We start from the raw sequence: 25,503 nt of genomic DNA, 5'->3' as shown, positions 1-25,503 counted from the left end.
AACGTATTATCGATAATTTAAAAGGAACTAATTAGGTCACATTCATTAAAATACTTTTAGTAGTATTATCTATATATTTAATATTATATAAATGTTAAATTATAATTTATTTTGTTTTTATTAATAATTCTGCAAAAATTTAAAATTATAAATATAAATAAAGAAATGACATTCTTCAATATAACTATAAACATATATATTTATATAAAAACAAGTGTTAATATAATATTCCATTATATTGTCTTGTTCATATGATAAAATATTATTTTTTGGTAAATTTATGGCGAAATATTACTTACTAGTGGCTGTATATTATTTAAAAAAACAAGAAGTCAAGATAAATATTTAATTATACTATGATTGTATGATACTATGATGAAATAAAAATATTATGTTTATTCTTCGTTAATAATTCGAATGTCAGCTAAGTGCAAAGAACAATTACTACCGTTAACCATATAAACTTATTTAAATTATTTATTAAATATTTGTAGGAATAATTAGTAATAATTGGTAATAATTTTGATATTATTGGTCAAAATTAAATTTTTTAATAATTTAATAATTGTGACATTAATTCTTTATAGTAATCTACGTGATTTATCTAATAAACTGAATTAAAAGTTATAAGTATTTTTAATCAGATACTTAATTGTTTATAATTTTAAATACATTACGCACAGATATTAGTGAAAAATATAGATAATTAATAATATTTAGCAATTATATCAATAAAAAAATATGAGAAAGTGTATCCCACACTAATGTAGGTACAGTAATTGTTGATTAATTTCAATATATATGTTAAATTTTAGTTCAATAGAATATTATTATTGTATACAAAAAATGATTCAAAACAAAAACCTCTACTTTTCAGTTTATATCACCAAGTATATTTTAAGGTAAAAATTGGCTTTAAAAAATGACTAATTAATCCAAAACAAACCTTTTCTATACATAGAAATTATATTTATAATAGTCAAAAGGTACTTTTTGTCCAGTTTTACTAGAAAACGTACAATGACCAATGTTAAAATAATTTACACCGATCATTAACTGTACCAAAACGATTTATTTTCGTGAATTATTCCAAAATTTACTGTTTTATATTATTTTAAATCGTATTATTGCTTATGATATAGATATAAAAGAATTAAATAAAATCAAAAACGTAAATACATAAATATATTTATAAAAATAACACGTTTTTGATTATTGCCAATTTTTAAATTTCAAAAAATAGAGATTATAATTAAAAATAGTAATATTTAAAGAAAAAAAATTGTATAACTTATTATATATTGCATTTATTGGGCTTCAATTTTATTCACTGACATAGTTATAGAAGAGATAATAAAAAAAAAAACTTTCTCTTGAAAAGTCAGGTTTTGTAAAGTAGGTTTAGGATTTCCATCCTTCATTTAAAAAATATCATTGCGCGTATTATAATTCAAAATATAGGTATAAGTTTCATAAATAATCATGTTATCAGAATTTAGTAACTATAAGGATATAAACATTAGTATCGGGTTCTTATCTCACTTTAAACTAATTTTTCTTCACAACTTAGCACCAGTTTGTGGTTGAAGTACTATAAATTATATTTTACATTCTTACTATGCATTTCATAGTATTAAATTATGATTATTGATTTTTTTTTATTCATGAAGCTTAGTTATGTGATTATATAATAATATTATTCTGAAAATGTTAAAGAGTAAAAATTTAAAATTGCAACCTTAAAATTTAGAAATGAAGCACTTTTACCACCTCAAAAATAATAACAGACAAAAAAAATAATAAACATCTTATTAAAATCAATAAATGTGTACAACAGTATTATGTTATACATATCTATGAGTTAATGTTAAATAAATAACCTTTCTACAAACTGGTAACTTATTATTTTTAGATTAAATTTTTAAAATGATTTTAATACTAAGATTCTTTAAAAACAAGTTTTAAATATATAAATATAAGTAAAATAATATTAATAGTTTTAATAAATGTATAATTACTTTATTATATCGGTAGTCAACGCATTTAATTTTATTCATTTCCCCATAGAAGTATATCTAAACAAACGTGTATTGCTCATTTATTTGTTATCAATATTTATTAGGTATAAAATAAAGAATTTGTATGAATAATATTGGTTTTTCTATAGAAAACATAGTTATCAAGCCTCATAAATTACACTCGTTTTTCCATGATAGTGACATTTCTATTTATAGGATAATTAAAGTGCCTGTGAGAAAATTTTAGTTTGTTGAGGGAACAATAAGTGACGACATAAAATTATTAAAATATCGGTAAGTGTGTTAATGACGATTTAAATATTGGTATTAATTGAAAAATGTGTAAAACAATTTATTATTTATAATTAATCATAATTATTCATATTACATTTAATTAAATCACTGTGAATGATGATATTCAAATTCAATGATGAAATGCAATACAAACCTAGTATACAATTAAACGGATTCACAGTTTTTTTTTTAAATATTTATTTTTTTTATCTTATTAATTATAGTTATTTAATGTATGTTTATAGTAAAATTTAAAAAAAAAATGTAGACAATAACAAACAATATAAACAATAGTAATTGTATGTGTTTATTAGACAAATTTGCTACATTTTTACTGAAAAATATGATTATTTTAAAATTAACACTTGATTCGTTTATTAAGGAGGTTATTAAGATAAAATGACTGATTTAATAAACAATCATTAAACATTGAATGAAAATAAGATAAATCAACAGTAAGCTAATGATCCTTTAACATAAATTAAAAGCAGATGATTAATCCATTTGATTTTAATGAACCATTAAATTACTCAATTTCATATGCAATTTGACATTATTGTATTAAATACCTACTGTAAGCAGTATGATTGACGTTATATGCATTTTAAAATAAAAAATGTTTATGTAATATTATTGTGAAGTTGTATTAATTTTTTTTTTTTTTAAATACACTATTGATCAATGGATGTATATTAGATTATGTATGTGCATGATACATATAAATATTAAAATAATACATTTCAATTTTATTTTAAAACATGATTTTTAAATTATTTTTTTATTTTCTTTTCAAACTAAAATTAATAGTGACTGTAATGAGAATCATTTTTGAAAAAATTCAACTTTAGCCATTATGAACTGTTTATAATATAAAACATAAAACACTTTTCAACAAGAACCTTACATTTATTAACATTATTCATTGAATAAAATAAAATTAAATTAAAGGTGGGTACTACTGTGTTGTACGATAAGTGTCTAGTGAGTTACTGTGACCAATATGTTTAATTTTAATTAATTGATATGCCATTTTATACGCAAAAATTTCTAAGTAGTAATAGAATGTCAGTCTATAAAATTTCAAGTACTTGCATAGTTCATGTTCATGAATTAACTTTTGTAAAAAATATTAGAATTAAATTTTGCATTATGTATACAAAATATAGAAATATACTCGTATACTTACGTATGTCCTCACGAATAATGTTTTTGAACTGTATCTTTTATTGAATTTTTGAGAATTTTAATACAACTAGTAACATTTATCAATATTTATAAAAAAAAAATATTTTTTAATTGATCATGCCTATAAATACCTCAAAAAAAGTTAAAGAATTTCGAAAATTTTACCTTATAATAAGAAAATAATATAAATATTTGTTAAAAAATCAAATATTAATTTTTCTTTTTTTTTAGGAATACGAAAAATATCAAAAATAATTATTTTACGGTTTTACATAAAATATCATAGAACTTCGAATTTCAAATGATCATAAAATAATAATTAATTTTTCTATAGATTTTTTTTTTCATATGAAAAGACTGAAAAAGTTATGAAAAATATTTTATTAAATTTTCAAATCTTAGATATAAAAACTAAACTTTCCATACATTTTTAATTAATATTAAGTTGCTAATTTTCGTAAATTTTATTAATTTTTGTAAAATATTATCTTTAAATATTTATAAAAAATATTGTGACAACGGATTTTCAATATTTTTTAATTAAAATATTAAGTTACTAGTTATTTAGAACATTTTACTAATAAGTAAATAATTTGTAAACGACATTTCCAGAAAAAAAAATTGTAATGCCCACAAAAATTTCAAAAACTAATCAAAAATTTTATTCTAAATATAAAATCATGAAATTACGTTATTATGCATATAAAATTACTATATTAAAAATATTTGGTAAAATTTCAAGTATCTAAAATTATTCATTTTTAAATTACACTAATAAATCAAAATCATATTTGTTAAAAACTAGATTTACGTAAAAATTCTCATTTTTTTTTTTTTTTTTAATTTTGTGGTTGTTTTTTCAATTATTTTGAAAAACACTTTGGATTTATAAAATCAATAATCTTAAACCAATTATATTTTTTTTATTGAATCAAAATCTTTATTTTTGATAGTTTATTTATGTTTTTAGGTATCTTATTATATGATTTCAGAGGTAACAGAATTTATAATAATATATTATCTACTTCTAAACTTAAGTAAAGGAAATAGTTTTAATTTTAATTTCACTTATTAAATACTTCACCTACCGTGTTACAATAACACCATTAACAACATTTTAATAAATTATCTACTAAATAAATATTTTAATTGAAAAGATCTTTTCTATTCCATGGACTCCTTTAAAGTATAAAATATAATCATGGACCCCCACCAAAAAAAATATATATGTATATAAATAATTACAAATACGATCAAGGCATTATTTCTTTTATTTTAAAAATTCTATCGAAACAAATTTATTTCTGGGTTATTTAAAAAAAATCATAACCACTTCGTAGACCTCCAAGTAACTATTTACGGGCCTCTGGTTTAGAGCCTATGAAATAGATACTTAAAATATTGTAAAACATACTTAGTTATTTCAACTATACTACAAACTTAAAATTATTTGTTTTTAAACTATTTAACTTTTATATCAATAATGCAAAACATGGAATAATTACTTGATAATATTTCAATACTTGTATTGAAAATCTTTAAAACAGCTTGATTGATTTTTAAGAAATCATTGAGAGAAACATTGAAGTATTTCTTGATAACCATTAAAATATGTATGAAATTTTATAGTTAATTATATTGTACAAACGTCAGTATAATAAATATCACTATTCGTGATAAAATGTTTATTTCTTATTTTCTTAATCGTTTACTGTATAAAACTATTATCTTTAAAACTGCATAATTTTTATAAATCTGTATTACTCAAATATAAATGTAAGAATTTTTAAGTTTTTATTATAATCAGAGTCATAGGAAAGCACTTAAAAATAATTCTTCTTTTTTCTTTATATAGTAAAATAAAGAAAAAGTGCCTTTTAAAACCATGGTACAATCTATTATATTTTTTAAGATAAATATTTTAAATAATTATCTTAACTTTTACAGCACAAATTGTAAAACTTAAACTTAAGATTAACATTAACCTGTTGTAACTGAAAAATATTGCAAGTGACTGATTAAAAAATAGTGTAATAGAAAAGTTCTATCTTAAGTATTCACGCATTATTGATACATAATAAAGTATCTTTGACAATAAATCACCTAGTTCACTAATTTATTGCAATAGATAAAAACTGTTTTATTATGGTTATATTTAACAAAAATATTATATTAATACCTCTACTTAGTAGTACAGCGTAATTGAGGTACAATCTATATTATACGCATCAGATATTCTATTCGTACAAAATGTGCGTTACCCCACATTAAGTTGGAAAAAATGATGCAAGATTTATTTTACAAATATCTTATTAAAAAACATTGCATTAAATTTATTTGCAGTTTATACTTAATACAAAATATTGAATTCAGAAATACTCAAATCGTCAAAAAATGCAAATTAAAATAGTAATAATAATAGCACGTAAAATATACGTATTAAATAAAGCATGAATAATAGGTATATTGATTATTTTCAACAATCTATAAAAAAAAATATTTCCTTCTTATCATATAAAAAGCATCAAAGATATAGTTCATTATCTGATATTCATAACATTAATAAAAAAATAACATTATTAACTACTAAACGACCCTACTCTTGTGATAAATTAAATTACTAAAATATTAACCATAACAATGTCAAAACTATACGTTACCATTTAATAGTTCATAAACTGATATCAGTTATACTTAAAATGCTTAGTTAAGAAACAATTCTAATAAATTTCTCTCCGAATAGTTTTTAGTCAGTTACCAATTTGTCTAAAATAAATTTAATATATTTTGTTATTGGTTGCATATAAACTTGATTTGAAACAAGGCGCACGAACACCAATAGAATAGATACTAAGTATACATAAATCAAAAAAACATACTTCTTATTTAAACTTCAATATAATGAATCATAATATATTATGAATTAAGTATCAGTTACATTCCACGATATAATATAATATTATATTTATTTTAGCACCTGTTACTAATTTGATACTATCTAAAACTAACAATGATTTAATAATCATGACAAAAGAAAATATTTATTAATTATTCATGGATCATTATACTTCCGAATATCTGTTTAAGAACTGCATCTAATATTTCTTTAAGTTTAAATATATACAGCATATGCCACTCATAAAGTTTGGTAAACCAAGCTGTTAATTCATATAGTTAGAACTGCGTCTTATGGTTAATGCATAACTTTAATATAAAATCAAAATCTTAGAATCCAATTATATCACTTTTTCGAAAAGAAAAAACCAATTTTTTATAGATTAGATTCTGACTTTAGAAAATGTTTAATTGTAAATATATAAAACTTTAATTTAAATAGTTGTTGTTAATATTAAGCTATTATCATAACAATAGCTTTTGTATTGAATACTAATAAAGAACAATAAAATTATATATATTGTATATAATCTATAGTATTTAAAATTTAAAATAAAGCTACAATCGTATCTAGATTATATTTTACTAAATTATAACCCTACAATATTTTAATATACCAGTATTAAGTAAATACTCATGATTTAAAAAAAAAAAAACTTATATTTTCTTTTTGGAAATATTTTTAGATTCACATTACTATAATAAACACCATAAAAGCAAATAAACCACCGGCATATATATGTTTACGTATATTTTACTCATTATACATATTACACATACGCTAATAATTAGTAATTCAAACCAATTAAACTGTTAACTAAATGTACAAATTAAATAAATATAAATATTACTTGTTTAATTTCGTTTAGATAATTTAAAATTGATAAATTTAATTCATAATACATAAATTAATAAATAACTAAATATTCTTTGTTTATTTTTTGTAATATTTTATACATGAAACTATAATAATATTCCTACTAGTTATGTACACAAAATATAAATTTATGTTTAGTACAACATTATTTTAATATGGTACTAGATAATTATTTAATTAATAAAAAAATTATAAGAGTTCTAATTCTCCACACATTATACTCAATGTTAGACTATATATAATAGTGCAAATTTAATTAACAACACTTTAGTGTATGAAACGGGCAAGGTCTATTGTCGAGTTCAGTTAGTATTCGTTTTTTTTTTTTTTTTTGACGATTTTGTTTTTATATTAATTGTAGCTCTGTTTCTTGATGTAGATTAAAAACAATGAAAAGTTCAAATGTAAAATTTATTGTTTCAGAGATGGGTTACCTAAATATTGATATGCTTGTCAACCTTTGTCCAGCTACATGCATAACCCCATCCTATATTTTTTCTACAAGCATCTTGAATCCAATAAACTAAATTAATCAAAATTTAATACGTTTCTACAATTTTATAACATTTTATAAATTATTGTATAATAATTTAATATAATCTTGAATAAAACCTAAATTAATAAATTAAAAAATAAAACTATTCTTGAATCATTTTATAACACGCTGCACTTTAACAGTGATCAATTATAATCTATAATAATCTAATTAATCTTTTATAATAATTAAGTAATTAAAAACAGATCAAAATAATAATATATACATATTTATAATTAGTTAAATCATAAATTTGAAAGTAATAAAATATACTTAAAAATTTAGTTTTTATTTAAACGCTATTTAATATTGATTAAGAAATACAATACTATATTTTCCTAAAAGAGTATAACAATATCTTTCGATATTTTTAATATTTCTTTAATAATATTTTGTCACACATATCAAGTAACCACAACAAAATAATTGAAGCATGTTGAAGAAATTTGATACCATATCTATTCACGCCATCCTAATAATCATACCTAACGAAGAAAAATATGCTTTTCACGCATTCACTTAAAAATAACAATATATTTTTTAAGTTAAAAAAAAAAATATTGCTATTTGCTCTAAAACGAACAATTACAAAATCAAAACTCACTATTATTGCAAAAAATATTAAATAAAAAAAAATATATATTTTTTTAATGTTTAAAATGCCAAAAACAAATGAAAATGATATATTATGATTTCATGATTAAATGAAGCAATAAAAAAGTAGTATATGACTTAAATAAAGAAAAAAAAATGCCTTGAAACTAACTTCAGTTTAGTATATGAAACAAATTCGGTAAATTTAATAATACAGTAAGTAAAATGTTTGATAAAATAAACCAGGTCAGAGATCGAAATTAAATCAAATACTTCATTGAAAAAAATTAAATAACAACAGAAGGTCAAGTATAGTAAATCGAAATAAAAGAATTAATATAAAAGAATCTTGGAAAATGCTGTTAAAATAGTTGGTACAACAATAGCTTCTAATGAAGATTGTAAAACTAAAGTTAGATGATATCACATAAATTTAATAAAAAATTTGACATGAAAAAAGCACAAAAGTTATCATTACAACATTAAATAGATATAGAGATAATAGTTTTATTTTCAATTAAAGAAGATAAAAATAAACTATTATCATTAAGTAAGAAAAATAAATTAATAACTTAACAAAAAAGTGAAGATTAACCATTCATAAAGTTATATATTAACGAAGATTTAAAAAAATATAGAAGAGTCCTGTTTTGGAAATTGAAAAAATAGTAAAAAACAAGAGATTTAAATTTGAATGAATAAATTATTCGGATGTTCCAATACACAAGAATGAACAATGCAGAGTCTACAGAATCAGAAATGAAAATGATTGGCATAATTTAAAATAGGTAGGTATTTGTTGTAATTTCAGTTATTTATTTTTTTTTTTTTTTTTACCTTAATTTTCTCGTAATTTAATTAAATATAATATTGTTATATTGTTTATGAAACAAACAATAATATTAAATTAATAATTTCATAATTATCAATGCCAATGTATTTTCAATTATTAATAATTTTAAAATATTTGTAATACAAAAAAATTGCATTCAATAATTAACTACCAGTATATTAAATAATACTATACAATATATAGATTGTATTGTATTAACTAATTGTATGCATGAAAGATGTAAATTAATTTTAAAACAGACGGATTTGTATTATATAAGACTTATAGAAATAATTTTAATCAAATTTAGTTGTATTTATAAATATTAAGAACAAATTTAACTATGTTAATGATATATTTTACAGTAAAAAAGTAAAAACAGGAATAAAAATCCATTTTTTAAACAAAAAATATAAAAGAATTTACAAATTGTTACCCAAACACGTTAGTTTTTGTAATATTTAAAGTACCAAATAAGTTAGCAAAAAATTAGTTACAAATATTTAACGTATAAAAATGCTATAAATTATATGCGATTTTGTTTGCATGAACATATTAGTAGTGGGGATGATATAACGTGCTTGGCCAATTTAACTTATAATTCACTTAATAGTGGTACATTTTTAGTATTTTTAAATATAGCAAAATGTTTTTGATTAAGTAACTCAAATTCTTATTATATAAATTAGAAAAACTTATAGAAAAAAATACCTTTAATATTGGTTTAAATTATTTCTATATAATATACCTCAAATAGTAAAAATGAATGAACTAGCAAGTAATCCAAAGACTTTAGTATACGTTGCCTCCCCCCTCTTTCAGAAAGGTTTTAGATTTTATACTATTCTGAATTTATCCAAATGGATAAATAGAATTAGACATAAACAGAAGTATAATTGCTTTCGCTGATGATTTAGTTCTATTTGTTGAAGGTAGATAATAAATGATAATTGAAATGAGGGAGAAACTAAAGCAAATTTAGAATTATCAAATGTTTATGAATGGTATACCAAAAATAGTTTATTATTAAATTATCAATAATCTATATAGAATTTTCATTAACCAAAGTTTATTTTCCAGTTAAAATTATATTACAGTTACATTAATATACATTCGATAAAAACAAAAATTAAAATACAGAAAAAAAGTCTCTGAGAATTATATGAAGTCACGTATAATACAAATGTGACCGTAATATATGACAAACACTTAAAATGAACATCTCACACTAAAACTTTGATAACGCGCATTCGAAAAAGATTTTATATATTATTTTAAAAAATTACGTAACATACTCGATATAAGTAATATTAAAATAATTTATTTTTAAAATTGTTCAATTAATACTAACACAATATTTGAATCTATTTATAAAAATATTCTAAAATGTTATACATGGAATAATAGTATGAAAAAAAATACAGCAAGGCAACTTCACTAATAAACAGTTTAAATTCCTTAAAAAAATCTATTAGTAACTAAAATACACAAAATAAAAAACCATTTTAAATAAAAAAATTAAATAATCACTCAAAATATTAATAAAGATAACTAGCTTATTTTTATATAGTTCAGCTCTGCCATGATAAAAAGTTTTCTGTATAAATATAGAAAAGTACAATTGTTTAATTAGTTACTAACTAATGATAATAATAAAAAAAACAAAACTGAAAATTAAAAGATGGTTTACTTACACGTCTGTTTCATAAATAGTCCTATACTTATTTATCGTTGTCACTAAACATAACGTTTAAATATGTATTAAATTACTATTAAAATTTGAAAAATATTTAAATATTAATTAAATGAATTAATCCTACTACAAATAGTGCTTACAGAAAGTATGTATGTATATTTCTACTGGTATATTAATTGAACTGTACATACTTGAAATATTTAAATTAAATGTTTTGATAATAAATTAATAGATAAATCATATCATTAATCAATAATAAACTAAAAATAAAACATGATGCAAATATTATTATTTTTATTAAATTCATTTTTTAAATTTATTTTAGGATTTAATATGAAAAAATTCAAAATCTATTATTTGTTCTATACAAGTAATCGATGAGGATTTCATAAAATGCATCAGTGGACGAACTTAATAGGTGTGAATGTTTATAAATTAAACGAACACTATCCAGCAATCATTATTCAACTCTTAATCAATGTACTTATTAAATTATATCTAAAAAAGTATTCATCGATAAGTCTATAGTGGAATCAAACTCCAAAATGGGAAAAAAATATTGTTTAAATTACTCTATAGCAATTGAATTTCAAGTTCGAGTTCGGATCGTTAGGCAAATATAACTTTAAGCTGATTAGTCTAATAGTCTTAACATTGATTAAATAAACCATCACCAAAAAATTATAATAGCAAAAAACTAGCAGTTATTCAAATATGTATCTACATATTAAAATGATATAATGATGAGGTACAAATTATATTATTATATTGCAACTAAAATAAATTAGTATTTTATAAATTTCAATGCATTGATCTAGGTGTAACTCCGAATTAATCTATACATTTAAGATTCAACTAAAACGACCTTCACTCATTTATAAATTTCAACAATAAACCTTATAAATTCTCATTACTAAAATTAAAAATACTGCGTAAATACATAAAAATAATGTATGAAGATCTTAAATTTGAATTTTATTAAAATTCCTCAAGGATTACAAACATTTATAGATTGTTTTTCTGTTCAAATTTTATGTAAATTTCAATTTTTATAGCTTAAGGTTCAAAATTGAATACAATATTCTTCATAAATACCTAATTTTTAAATAAAAAATTATAAAAAAACTATATAATATAAGCACAATTTTCTTTTATAGATATTTTTAGTTTTAATTTTGCTTACATCGGATACTTAAACGAAGAATAACAATAACCAAGATTACTAGATAATATTCTAGAAGATGCAAAACAGTAAATATTTAATTAGATAACTAAATGCAAGCTCCCAGTAATTTCGTAGGTAGGAAATGATATTTGGCTTACTCCGAGATGCACTGAAACTTAAAACACATGCATCATTACTTGTGTAATATTTTTAATTTTTTATTCGTGTAACGTAATTTATTCTTTTAAAGTAGGTGGTATTTAAGATTTTAAAAAAAGTATCATACCGTACTTAAAAATAAACAAATAAAGTACATTTAATAAATTGTTTAAAATAAAATTATCATTATATTTTCAGCTGAATCGCCGACAAAATATCGCCAGTAAAATACCACATGGAATAAATATCGCCAGCACACATATCGCCAGTATGAATTATAGAAGTAATTTTATAATAGCAATAAATAATTTTATATAGTTCAAATTTCAAATCATATAATATAATATTGTTATATAATTAATATATTATAGAAGAATTGATAAAAATATTTATAATTTAATAAAATTGATATAAGTATATACATAAAAAATAATAATAATAAAAAAAAGCGGGCAAGTGGGTACCGCTCTGCTGTACATTAAGAGGTGACAAATATTTTATTTTTCAATTAGAACGCATTTGCAAAATTCTTAGTTAATCAATTAATTATTAATTTTTATGAATTATACCAACAAAATAGTTTGCAAATATTCATGGTTTTGACGAATTTTTATCAATATTTGAACTTCAAATGCTAATAAAAAAAAAAATTGTGCCTATGTATTCTTAAAATTTTTTGATCGCTATAAGAATAACTTATGAGGAATTTTGTATTAAATGTTCAAGTATTTTGATTGGGCCAAAAAAATATCATAAACACTTTACAAAAAACTTTTCAGAAAAATTGAAAATTTCAGTTGTCTATAAATAGCTCAAAAAAGTTAAAATATTTTGAAAATTAAATCATATAAAGAAAATGCCAATCTAAATAACTAGTAAAATATTCAAGTATCTACGACTTATACTTTTTTGAATATTCACAAATATTTAAAATCGTTTGAGGATAAATCGTTATCGTTACGCTATTTCGTAAAAATTTAAAATTCAAACGCACTTAAAATTTTTCCTTTAATGATGCTTTGAGTTTTTACTATAGTACTTGGAGGAAAACTTAGGGAAAACATAGAGTATTATAATTTTAATCCTTAGTTATAAACACAAAAAATGTTATGATTTTTCAACTTCAAAATTACTTACAAATTTTCGCGTTTTCGATAGATTTTGTAAATATTTGAACTAAAAACGTTTATAAAAAAAAATTGTGATGGACGATTTTTAATTTTTTTAGCTACAATAAGAACAACTCATAAGAAACCATGTATTAAATTTTCAACATTTTTTTATCAACACTTCAAAAAAAAAAAAAAATTCTCATAAAAATCGATAATTTCAGTTGTCTATAAATAGCTCAAAAAAAGTCAAAATATTTTGAAAATTAAACAGTTTATAGATAATTTTAACATAAAAATTTGGTGAAAATTTCAAGTATTTACAGTGATTAGTTATATCATTATAATTACAACTATATAAAAAAATCGATTTGGTCGAAAACTGGTTTTGTGTAAAAATTCCCGTTTTTCCGTCATTTTTTTTTTTTGTTTTTCTCGATTTTTTTGAAAACTGTTAGAAAATGTTTACTTTTTACCTCTATAATGTACCAAAGATATTCACTTTGCCATCAGAAACCACCCCCGAAGTTTGAAATTGAAGCATCATTTCGACTACTTATGCTGTACACAGACACAAAAAAAAAAACACACACATCATTATGAAATCAATACATTTATCACTCCGATCAGAATCTAAAATAAATAATAAAATATGTATATTAATTGATGAATGTATATATTAAATGAAATACCTTGAAAATGATCTTCAACATAAACTCTCGATTATGTCAATCTACTACTACTTCTTTACTTTTGTCGGGGTACCTGTTCAGCTTATAAAATAAAATATGTAGCTAATTTGCCTATTTAACACGCCGTGTTACTAAAGTTATAATTGATTTTAGATTTTTTTACATTATATTTTTTTTAATAATTTCAAAATAAAATTATTAAAAATTGGTATTAAGTGAAATATTTTTTTTCAGCTTATCTCTAGTATTATAAGATATTCTATGGGGTATATATATATTATAGTACCTACTAAATACAAATATCTACTTTAAAACACTTTAAAAGTTTAAAATTGTAAAATTTTCACCTCTAAAACAAGTAGCAGACACAAAAAATTATTTTTTTAAGAATATGCAAATCGTATTAAAAACAAAAACCAAATCATTCATCTTTAATGTCCCTCGTATATTTGTATATAATTTTTAAATAAAATAAAACTTTTGATAGTATTCAGTTGTTATGTGTTTAATTAATACGTCTTTGTAGCTAAGTATTTTAATGTTTTAAAATCAGAAAATTGTTATTATTTTCAAATATTGCTGTTGTTAATTATTATAGTTTTTTGTTTTTTACCAAGCAAATAAATTTAAAAATAAGAAAAGTGATTCATGGTAAAAATAATCTTTTGTGGGTAAATATTTTCTTTGTTTAATGTATAGGTTGTGAATTTCAATCACACAATATCACGTGAATAGTAGCCTATTTTGAAAATATTTATTTTTTTATAATTTTTAAATAAATAAGTATCTGATATTAATTTTACAAGTATATTACTAAAAAAAAAATTTAATACTTTTCATACTGATGAAAAATAAATAATCTACATTATACATATATATATAATTCAATATATTATGTAAATGATAAATCAAATGGTATTAATATATAAGTTTATAAAAACTTTATACTATGCACATTTTTAAAATTATTATTATTTCTGCAATACCTTATAATTTTATTTAAAATATAAATATATTTGATATATTATTTCCGAACGATCAAACCAATTGGCTATAAGTATAAAAAATATAAAAATATTTTAATATCAGATATAATAATAGTATTTAATGAATAATATGAATAAAAATAACAAGTATCGTAAATTATAGGAAAAATTGTAAGCAATTACAAGATTACAATTAAATAATATAACACTAAAAATATTTTTTAAAAAATAAAAATAATTTTTAATTATTTTATGTCTTCAATTTTTTTTAAAAAAAAAGCATTTTTAGTATTCTAATGTATAAAAATGAATAAACTAGGCATATATTTAACTATTTAGTAAAAGTTTCAAGTTTCATTTAACTTAATATGCTGATATAATAAACTATTTTAATTAAAAACGTCTTCTGCATATTTTAATTTATTTTTTAACATTGAAAATCATTTATGCCATTTACTGGCAATACCGATAATAACTTCTAGTCTTCAATATTATACGCAAGGATTAGGTTCCCATGTCAATCTGGTCTCAATTTGATTACATCTAACGTATGGTAGCCATACTATGACTTTAAAAAATATATTATTTCTGATGATAACAATATTATAATAATAGATTATAAAAAATGAACCCATTGTGCCCTAATACCCTTACTTGAACCTCACAACCATAAAATAATAAATTCTAAGAACGGTTTTGCTATAGTAATATACATGTATGGTAATTGAAAAAAACAAAATATATTTCAGGGTACATCCTTTTAAAAATATAAGTTACATTTATTAATATTTAATATACTTTTTTGGTATACCACTTGTCAGAAAATATATTTTATAAGTTTAATGGATTTAAAAAAGTGATTACATTTTTGCTGAAATATTTTTTTTTTAAGTAATTTTACTATTTGTTATATGCATCTGTTATAAAAATCATATTGTGGTAGCTGGTAAACCAAAAACAATTTTAGACTTCTGGACAATATGACTGACTTAAAATATATGTTCAGATTTAAATTAATAACAGTTTTTCAAGCTAAGAAAATCTTAACATTATCATTTTGAACTTAAAAATAAATTCGAGATAAAATATCATCTTAGGTTACTTGTCCATTTATACTATAATATATTTAAGTATTTCTGGTTATTTAAATATTTAAATTTCGTATAAATAATTTAATATCAACAAAATGTATACATCGAATCTTACCTTTTATTTATTATTTTTTTTTTTTTTTTTACTGATAATTATATCTTACCAAAAATACGTCTGTTTTAAATAATTACGAGTAAACGTATATCGATAATAAATATAAATTGTATAATAAACATATTTATACAGATTATAGTTTTTAATGGAAAAAATCATAGAATCACATTTGCAATAACGCCAATAACTAATGTGTGAGTATCCGTTCAAGAATCTGATGTTTTTACTCCTCGGGAAATGTTATGATCGGAATTCAAATTACTGGTGCCACTGAATTTTAATAGTATGTAAAAACTATACATATTTTAAATGTTCTCAAACCTAATATAAACATAATATTATGTACTACAGGTTTTAAAAGAAAATATTTTCCGAGAATTTTTTTAAAATCATTTTAATGTTTCAAAGTTTTGTAAAATCTTAATCTGAAAAAAAAATTACTAGATTCATAATAATTACTTTTTTTGTCATAAGATATTAAATAATTTATAATTAATATAAAATGGTTAACATTTTTTTTTTTTTAAATATTTATAGATTTGCTTGTTTGTTTTTATATTTTAAACAACAAATTGTATTTTTTATCCTTGCTATAAAATAAAAACTATTATTGCTTGTAAATAAACTAATATTTATACATAGTACACATAAAATATTTATGGTTTTACCGTAGTTATTAGCCATAGTTGTCAACTAACTCAGTTTTCTATAACTATTTTTAAATAAAAAAATAAAAAAATACCATATATGTAACAGTTGAAATGTATTATTGATGCTAAGACTATAAAATTAACTTGCTCCTTAGAAAACTTATAACGAGAATTATACATCTAGTATCTAGTTATAATAAGACAAAAAGTACTTCCAAAAAGCGTGATTCAATTTCATTAAGGTTGATCAGACTGAAATTAAAATAAAAAAATGCTTGATATGAAAATAGGATTTTTTTTTCCATAAACTATTATGGTTATTTTCACTAACGTTAAGCGTTTATTCAAGAAATCTAATGTAATCTTCACTTGAAAAGTGGTATTTTTCTAAAATTGTTAACTCTATTCTAAAATTTGTTAAACCATTTTTATAACACTTTGAAAAGATTATGACATTAACTCTCAATATATATATTATATGTATTTAAGGAGTTATGCTGACATCTGACAGAATTAAGAATTTAGTCTTATGATTTTTTTTTGGTTATTGTATTCATAATAAAATGTATTTAAAAATAAAATAAAATAAAATAATAATCGATTTTTTAATATTTTCATAGATATAATATGAACCATCATTACAAGGAGTTAAAACTTTCGAAACTTTAAAAAAAAAAAAACAATCTAATACCTAACTATAATACTATAATTTTAACAATTTAATTTAATAATAATACGTAATTTTAAATATTATGTTTAATTCTTATCAATTAATAATGTTTAATAAATTTGTTTTCAGATTTATAAAAATTATATAAAATGGATGATATGCATTACACAATTTTATGCAATGAATCGTTCGAAGAAAATATAAATCTAAAAAGTAACATTTCGATTGCAGTAGATAGATGCAATAATTATACTAATCACACGGATTTGTATATAGAACGTAAGTAAATAAAAGAACTTGTCCTTCATTTTTATCCAACTTAATATTTTTAATACAAATATGCATAAAAACTACAGAAGGAAAATCTTACATTTCAAAAAGTATTGATTTTTTTTTTTCATTTTCTTTTTAGAGAATTTGTTTCACGCAACTTCAACATTTATAATATTTACTAATTTTAATACTCCTTGATCGTAAACCATATTTTGTACCATCGGTTGATTTATTCATATAAGTATCTTAGTTGTAAATGATTAATTATAAATCTTTGAAGACTCAAATATTTTACTTAAACACAATAATATTGTCTGAAGTATATGTGTACGTACTACCATTGATTATATATTATTAGTACTTATAATCAAATTAATTATTTATACAAAAAACATCATTATTTATTAATTATTAAATATAAATTTTATGCAAATTAATTTCAATTAAAAATAAATTCGTTTATTAAGTTCCATGATTGCTAGGTCAATTTAAGTTTTATCTAATGTATTCATTAATTATTTTTTTAATTGACTAAACCGAAGGAATTCTGTAGTAGCCAGTAGTCAAATAAACAGCTAATAGATGATTTAAATATTTTATATTTTAAACTGGTAGTCAAGGTGATCAAGAACTGGAGTGAAAAATTAGAACGATAAATTTATAAGTAATTTAAAATCCTTTAGAGGATTGGCAAAAAGTGAATTATTGTTAGTTTGATTTATTTATAATGAGTTGACTCTTTAGATTTGTTGCAATTTATGGACAAATTAGAACACTATTTCTTTCGAGTATTTAAATATTAGAAATTTAGACAATTCACAGCAGATTTATAAATGTATGTCACCATACTATACAATTGGTATAGAATATTGATATTTCACCAAATATATCCTTATATTTGTTATACCTGGCTCAAGATCAACAAAAAATATTAGATTTTTGATTTTTGTGTTTTTTTAAAATATTTATAACTTTATTAACTGATAAATAATTTCTTTAGTAAAATTATCAAATCCAAAATAGGTATATATTTTTTTTAAATTTTGTGTTGTAAATAATTATGGTTTTAATTTTATTTAAATTTCTCTTATAATCATAATAATATTGATACAAACATAAATATAATGAAATATAGTAGTATATTGCATTATTTATATGAATTATATAAAATGTATACTAACATATTTGTATTTTCCACAATATTTATTTACATCAAATTGTAAAACAATTAGACCATGAGCATCATATGCAGCACTTATATAAAATTAAATCACAAATATTAAGTTAACTATTTATGTTTTAAAATATTATATTATATTATAGTCAAAATATTATAAAATTGAATAGTATGATAACATAATAGTTGAATCATTGATTTTTATAAAAAAATGTAACCATATTTTTATGAAAATTCTCCTTAGTTTTTTATCATCCATATCAATTCTTTTTATTTTCAAACCTTTCAAGTATTTGTTTATTCTAACAAGCCATCGTTTACAAGATTTACATATTGGTTTCTTTTCGTTGGGTTTATTTATTAATGTGTAGGTAAGTATTAACGTGTCCTTTGCCAACCTTACTTAAACAGCCAATTAGCCTTTTAGTTTTCAGATATATCTATATGTTTGGTCTATTAAAAATCAAAAACGTTTTCAAAATAATTAATTTTATAATTATTATGGACTCATTTATTTTAAAAATGAGTTAGTTGTAAGCATTATTCATTTTTATGTTATAAGTGTTTAAATATTTTTTTAAAACGTATTCAACTGGTCTTTTTTTTAACGATTCAGTAATAATATTTTAGTTCTTGAACCATCAGATGAATTAAAATTACAATATTGCCTTTAAATATTTTTTGCATGCTCGTGAAATTAATTCTGGAGGTAAATAAAGCATGTATAACATACATTTAATAAGTATAATATTATTTAATACCATTGATATCAATATCATTTACCCGTTTAAAAGCCTTTTTGGCAAATTTTACATAGTTTGTGTGTGAATAAGTGTTTTTGCGTAAGTATAGATATAACTTACGTCTAAAGTAAAGAGTGCACTTACTAGTGACATTTTCCGTATCGATTGAGAGATTATCTAAAACAAATTTTTCGCCGTAAACACTTCATAGTTTAGATTTTGCATTACAAAGAGAAACAATTGATAATTTTAACAATATATTATATAGGTACTTATATGCATATAATAATTTTCTATTTGATATTATACTCTTATGAATATTTTATAAATTTAATTAATTACGTGCATATAATTCGAAAACGGTGATAGATCGTGCATCACGCCCAGTGATTGGTTGATGGATGGCAAGAGAGGATTGTAGCGATTTCCAAAGATTTTAGTTATTATAATTTTGTATTTTTTCATAGACGTTTCTCTCTAGTTCCGTAAGTGTTGCGTTACAGGTACTGCTACTAAATCAAAAAACGTACGGTTCGAGCACGTGACTTGAGAGAAAATAATATAAAAATTATAATATACTATATAATCCAATCTCATTCGAATTCAACGCCAACAATATTTCCGTTTATTGATAGTTAGGCGCGATTCATTGACGCGTCACTCAATTCATTCAAATTCATTCTAGTATACTTATGCCACCGTAGTCTTTCATCAAAAACTTTTTTTTACTCCACTTTCTGGTTCATATATTATTATATTATGTTTATATTAGGATGAATTGTTATTTTTAATTCCAACATACAAGATTCTTACTGGAAAAAGTTTAACGTTATAATAATAACAATAGCATTTCTACTTGAGAATTGTAAAGGCACAAACAACTATAACAATAATGTACATATGACGTAGATATACCACACGTATAGTAAAGTTAGTCCTTCATAATATATACATCATACTAAGGGCGTATCCTAAGTAATAATAGTGCCATTTTGCAAATGGATAAAAAAAATGTAAGACTATTATTTAAACACGTATACATTACATATTATTGTGTTACATGTATAACGTTATATTGTCTTTTAAATAAAAGTATAAATATATTACATATATTGAGTAGAAAACATTGAGATGCATTTTAAAAACATATTCATTAAATTATAACGCAAACTTTTAATTAGACTAATGAATAAGTGAATGAATAATCAGTCTTATATATTTAAAACGTATATTTTTAGGTGTAAAAAGTTAAAAAGGATTTTTTTTCTCCATTTTGTTTTACAAACAGTTAACGTATTAAAATACACCGTTTTGTTTTTATCTTTATTGCATATCCCGCATCCCGCTTTTTATTTTAATACTTGTTGTGCCTATTACGAACAAAAGTATTTTTTTCTGTATCTAATTTAAAAACTTTTATATACATTATTAAGCACATTCATTAGTGCGATTTTGTCTGTTTAAATATTACCTACTGATATTAAAATCATGGCATTATTATAATATTATATGTATCCATAATAAAAAAAAATATATGTATACCTACTGAGCATCGCATAAGTAACATTTTGTGGTTATCATAAGTATAAAAATCTATAACTATAAGGTAATAAACATCATAATAATTTATTACCATCCAATTCTATTTATAATGATTTATGTTTTATTTCATAATCTGATTTAATGCACTGATATTATAATAGTATATGTCATAATCCAAATGTTGTTCATTTAAAAAACTTAATGAATATAAAACAATTCCATACTATAATATAATACCTATAAAACACTGTAATTAGTCATCAGTGTATAGTATTTATATATACATTCCCGGATTTTATATATTTTTATCGCTTGGACAAAGCTATGTAATCGCTGTAAGTAATATTTTACAATTCTATAACTCTAAAATTTAGCTAGGTACTTAAATGTTAGTTAAATCAATTCATGCACACGTACAATTTATTCAAAAATCATCATATATTACACCACTGATGTAGTTAAATTTTTAGAAGTGAATAACATTAAATTCGAAGTAATCCCTAAAATCATCTTATTAATTTAAATTTAAATATTTAATTGGGTCTAATATGATAATATAAATTTATAATTTAGTACGTGTTTACAATGTTAAGAATTCAAAATATGTTATTTATTTTATTAAAATTATTAATAAATGGCTATATTTTCCAAGCATGTTACCAAGGAAGGGGCATTATTATTTTATTTCTTTTATATATTTATATGTATGAATAAAATTGTATTTATTAAAATTCGAATACTTAGGATTTTTAGAAAAATTAAATGACTCAAAATCTATTCGCTTAAACATCGAAAATTAAAAAAAAAAAAAAATCATCTATTTGATAGTTTAAAAAGATAATTTTCATTAAAAAAAAAATAGAAGACTATATTTATGACATTAAACAGTTTAAAAAAACTGTTGTCATTAAAATATAATATATATTATAATATTGATAATTAATTATAAAAAAAAACGTGTTTTCTTTATTTATTATTTTTAACTAGAACAATCAATTTTTATATACTTTATTATTATTTTAATATTATAGCTACATTTCTATACGATGTGCCCATAAGCATAATTTTTCTTCTGTCAATGTTCTATGGTATAATTTCGGTCATGGCAGTGGTTGGCAATGCTTTAGTGATATGGATTGTAACGTCCAGTAAACGGATGCATAACGTAACCAACTTGTACATAGCAAACTTGGCATTAGCCGATATTGTTATCGGCCTATTTTCAATACCATTTCAAGTAAGTAATTTTATTGAACTTATTTAACAGATGTACAATTGGTAATGCTGTGTATTAAAAGTGCAGTTATTCACCGATTCTGTTTGTACTACCTACAACACATTATTTAAATTAAGGGTACATGTGGCTATACCAGTTTCACTATTGAGCCATATTAACAAATAAAATATCTTTAAAGATAAGGTAGGTACAGATAGTTCCGTAAAAGATATCTCAGTAAAAATCATTATACATAAGTTAAATATTATTAAAATAAATAAAAATTCATAAAACTATTTTTTTAAATTAAAAAGTTTTATTTAAAAAACTATCAAAAACAGTAAGGATTTAAAAATATTTATGTACAATTCTCAATTTTAATTATATTGTTATTATAATCATGGAGATATGACAATTTAATGAAATTCTTAAGTATTTAATAGTCATAATATTATTTTGAAAATCTTTTTAAACTATTTATAAACTTTTTTAATTTAATATTTTTTTAGATGTTATTTTATTAATCAAATGAGTTATATACATTTGTTCTTCGTATTTCGTACTTATAAAAATTCAATATGTGTTTTGAAATAGTTTTAGTAATTGATGGAATTAAAAAATGTTAAAAATATGGGTAGTCACATTTTTTTTCATTTACAATGACATAAGTTAAAACTTATAAAATAAATTTAATTTTACTTACAATTATCAGTTTTGATAGAAATTACACTTTTATATTTATTTTAGGAAAGGGTGTAATAACTAATAAATTAAAGTATTTTATTAATTGAGGATCTACAAATTTGTCTTAAAAATGAAAAACAAAAATTAATAAATCAAAACGAGAAATAAATAGAGAATAAATGAATTATGATTGTCTAAGTGATACAATATGTATATTATATTTTATCTTTAATATAAATTTTTTTTATTTGTTTAAATGTAATAGTTATAAACCATATTTTATTTCGGCTACTTGTCTAGTTAAATTTATGTACATGGATAGGTACTAATAATCATTTAGGACCTAGATTCTAGCCTCTAGGTGTACCTGTTGGGATAAAAATTTAACATAATTAAATTACAAACCTATTTACGTAATTAACTATCATAGTTAGTTTAATTATATCATATAATATTGAACGGTAGCTATAAATAATACAATATGCAATACCGGAGTTAAGTGCATACTAGACTGGATGGTGTAGATGTATGCGTTAAAAAAATAACATCATGGTTGATTAAATAAACGATTAATATAGAAATTTGATGATAATTAAGTTTCAGGCTGCCTTATTGCAACGATGGAATTTACCTGCTTTAATGTGTCCATTTTGTCCGTTCGTACAAGTACTTTCCGTAAATGTGAGCATTTTTACACTAACTGCGATCGCAGTTGATCGGCACAGAGCTATTCTCAGTCCGCTCAGGTTAGTAAGTTGTCTTGGTAAAAATAAATTATATTACACAACAAACAGACCTCAATATAATTATTAGTTATTACATTTCAAAATGTATAAATAATTGTTGTGCTAACAGTCATGATTTATTATTAGTATTATTGTTATTTCGTATTGTTAACAGCGCAATACCATCGAAATTCCGAGCAAAAATGTCAATAGCCACCATTTGGGCAATAGCTTTTGTACTTGCGACACCAATGGCTATTGCTCTCAGAGTGGAATTTATCGAATACGAAGATAGAGGTTAGTGGTAATTTTATTTATATGACGAATTCCCTTTTATATTACAACTGTTTCTTCAAACAGTTTCTAAACACCATGCATCATTATTTCCGGTTTATGTAGGAAATACATTGTTTACACTACTGACTGCAGTCAAAAGATATACCTCATTGTTCAACAATGAGTAATATTTATATTGGGTATTTGGGTAAAATGAACAGATGAGAATTTGATTGAAAAGTTAAACCGTTTATTCGTTGATAATTTTAATCAACATAATATATTATTTTACACTTAAAGTAAATATATTAAATTTATAATAAGCAATAAATACGTAAATGAAATGCTCAATATGAAAAACTTAACGAAAATATTACATTGTTTTGTTCAACAGGAAGATTTGAGATTATTAAGAGAGTATCAGTCATACACTATTATGCAAATAATTCAATGCATAAAACAAATATTATAATCTGTTAAACACTTTAAGTATAATTATTTATTTTAATTTACCTAAGGACTATAATAAAATTAAATTTACTCAATTAAAAAAATTTAAATTCTGTACAATTGCTGTATTTCCCTTGATGAATTTCCATACATTTTTAATTTAACACGTTATGTTTGAGTATGAAAATTAAAAATATGTTCTAAGTTACAATAATTAAAATAATATGCTTGTATCAAGATTGTTAAAAACTGAAAACAATAGAAACAACACTACCATTGATTTATTCACAGATTTTGAATATTGATTTAGTATAGATGTATAGAATAATTTATAGTAATCAATAAATCACAATAACTCAAACACTAAGTTTTAGACAATCCTTATTTTAACACTTAAGAATAAATAAATATTTTTTGTTTTATATTAATAAATTAATACTAATGAGTAATAAGTAATAATATTTTTATTTTTTAATGAATTTTCTTCCGTCCAATCGTAGTTAAATATCATAAATACTTATTGTATATACAAGTAGTGTTAGGACTTATCTAGATAATTGTTTTTTTTATCATTTATCTTATCCAGATAAAAAATTACGAGTTATCTAAATATTTATTTTAGCTAAATATTTCACTTACCTTGATAACTTCATAGCATACATTTTTTTTTTTTAATTTGCTAGATTTGTCCTAAGATGTTTCACTTTTATTCTCTTAATCTCGGGCGCATCTTGTACATAAAATAACACAGGCTACTATTATAATATGACGTTATTGTGAAAAGACTATAATATTATTTATCCCGATTTATTAATATTCTTAATTCAGGTATAAATATAAATACAATATACTAA

The 25,503-nt window shown here is 21.4% G+C and overlaps 1 protein-coding gene across 2 annotated transcripts in view; it reads left to right on the top strand.

The window, feature by feature from the left end:
* The window catches only part of LOC112593700 (RYamide receptor-like), a 51,548-nt gene that overhangs the window by 8,535 nt on the left and 17,510 nt on the right, over window positions 1–25,503 (top strand). Inside the window, exons 3-7 of one of the 2 annotated variants that reach the window (XM_025338215.1) lie at window positions 16,376–16,526; window positions 17,693–17,842; window positions 22,330–22,535; window positions 23,796–23,944; window positions 24,099–24,220. In XM_025338215.1, coding sequence (XP_025194000.1) covers window positions 17,713–17,842; window positions 22,330–22,535; window positions 23,796–23,944; window positions 24,099–24,220 — 607 coding nt within the window. In that variant the 5' untranslated portion in view covers window positions 16,376–16,526; window positions 17,693–17,712. The remainder of the gene's footprint in view (window positions 1–16,375; window positions 16,527–17,692; window positions 17,843–22,329; window positions 22,536–23,795; window positions 23,945–24,098; window positions 24,221–25,503) is intronic. The other variant, XM_025338216.1, reaches the window with a different exon arrangement.

The sequence above is a fragment of the Melanaphis sacchari genome, unplaced genomic scaffold, assembly GCF_002803265.2.
Source record: "Melanaphis sacchari strain LSU unplaced genomic scaffold, SCAv2.0 Contig20_pilon_pilon, whole genome shotgun sequence".
Lineage (NCBI taxonomy): Eukaryota > Metazoa > Arthropoda > Insecta > Hemiptera > Aphididae > Melanaphis > Melanaphis sacchari.
The sequence above is the reverse complement of the archived record's forward strand: the minus strand, read 5'-3'. Positions and strand labels throughout refer to the sequence as shown.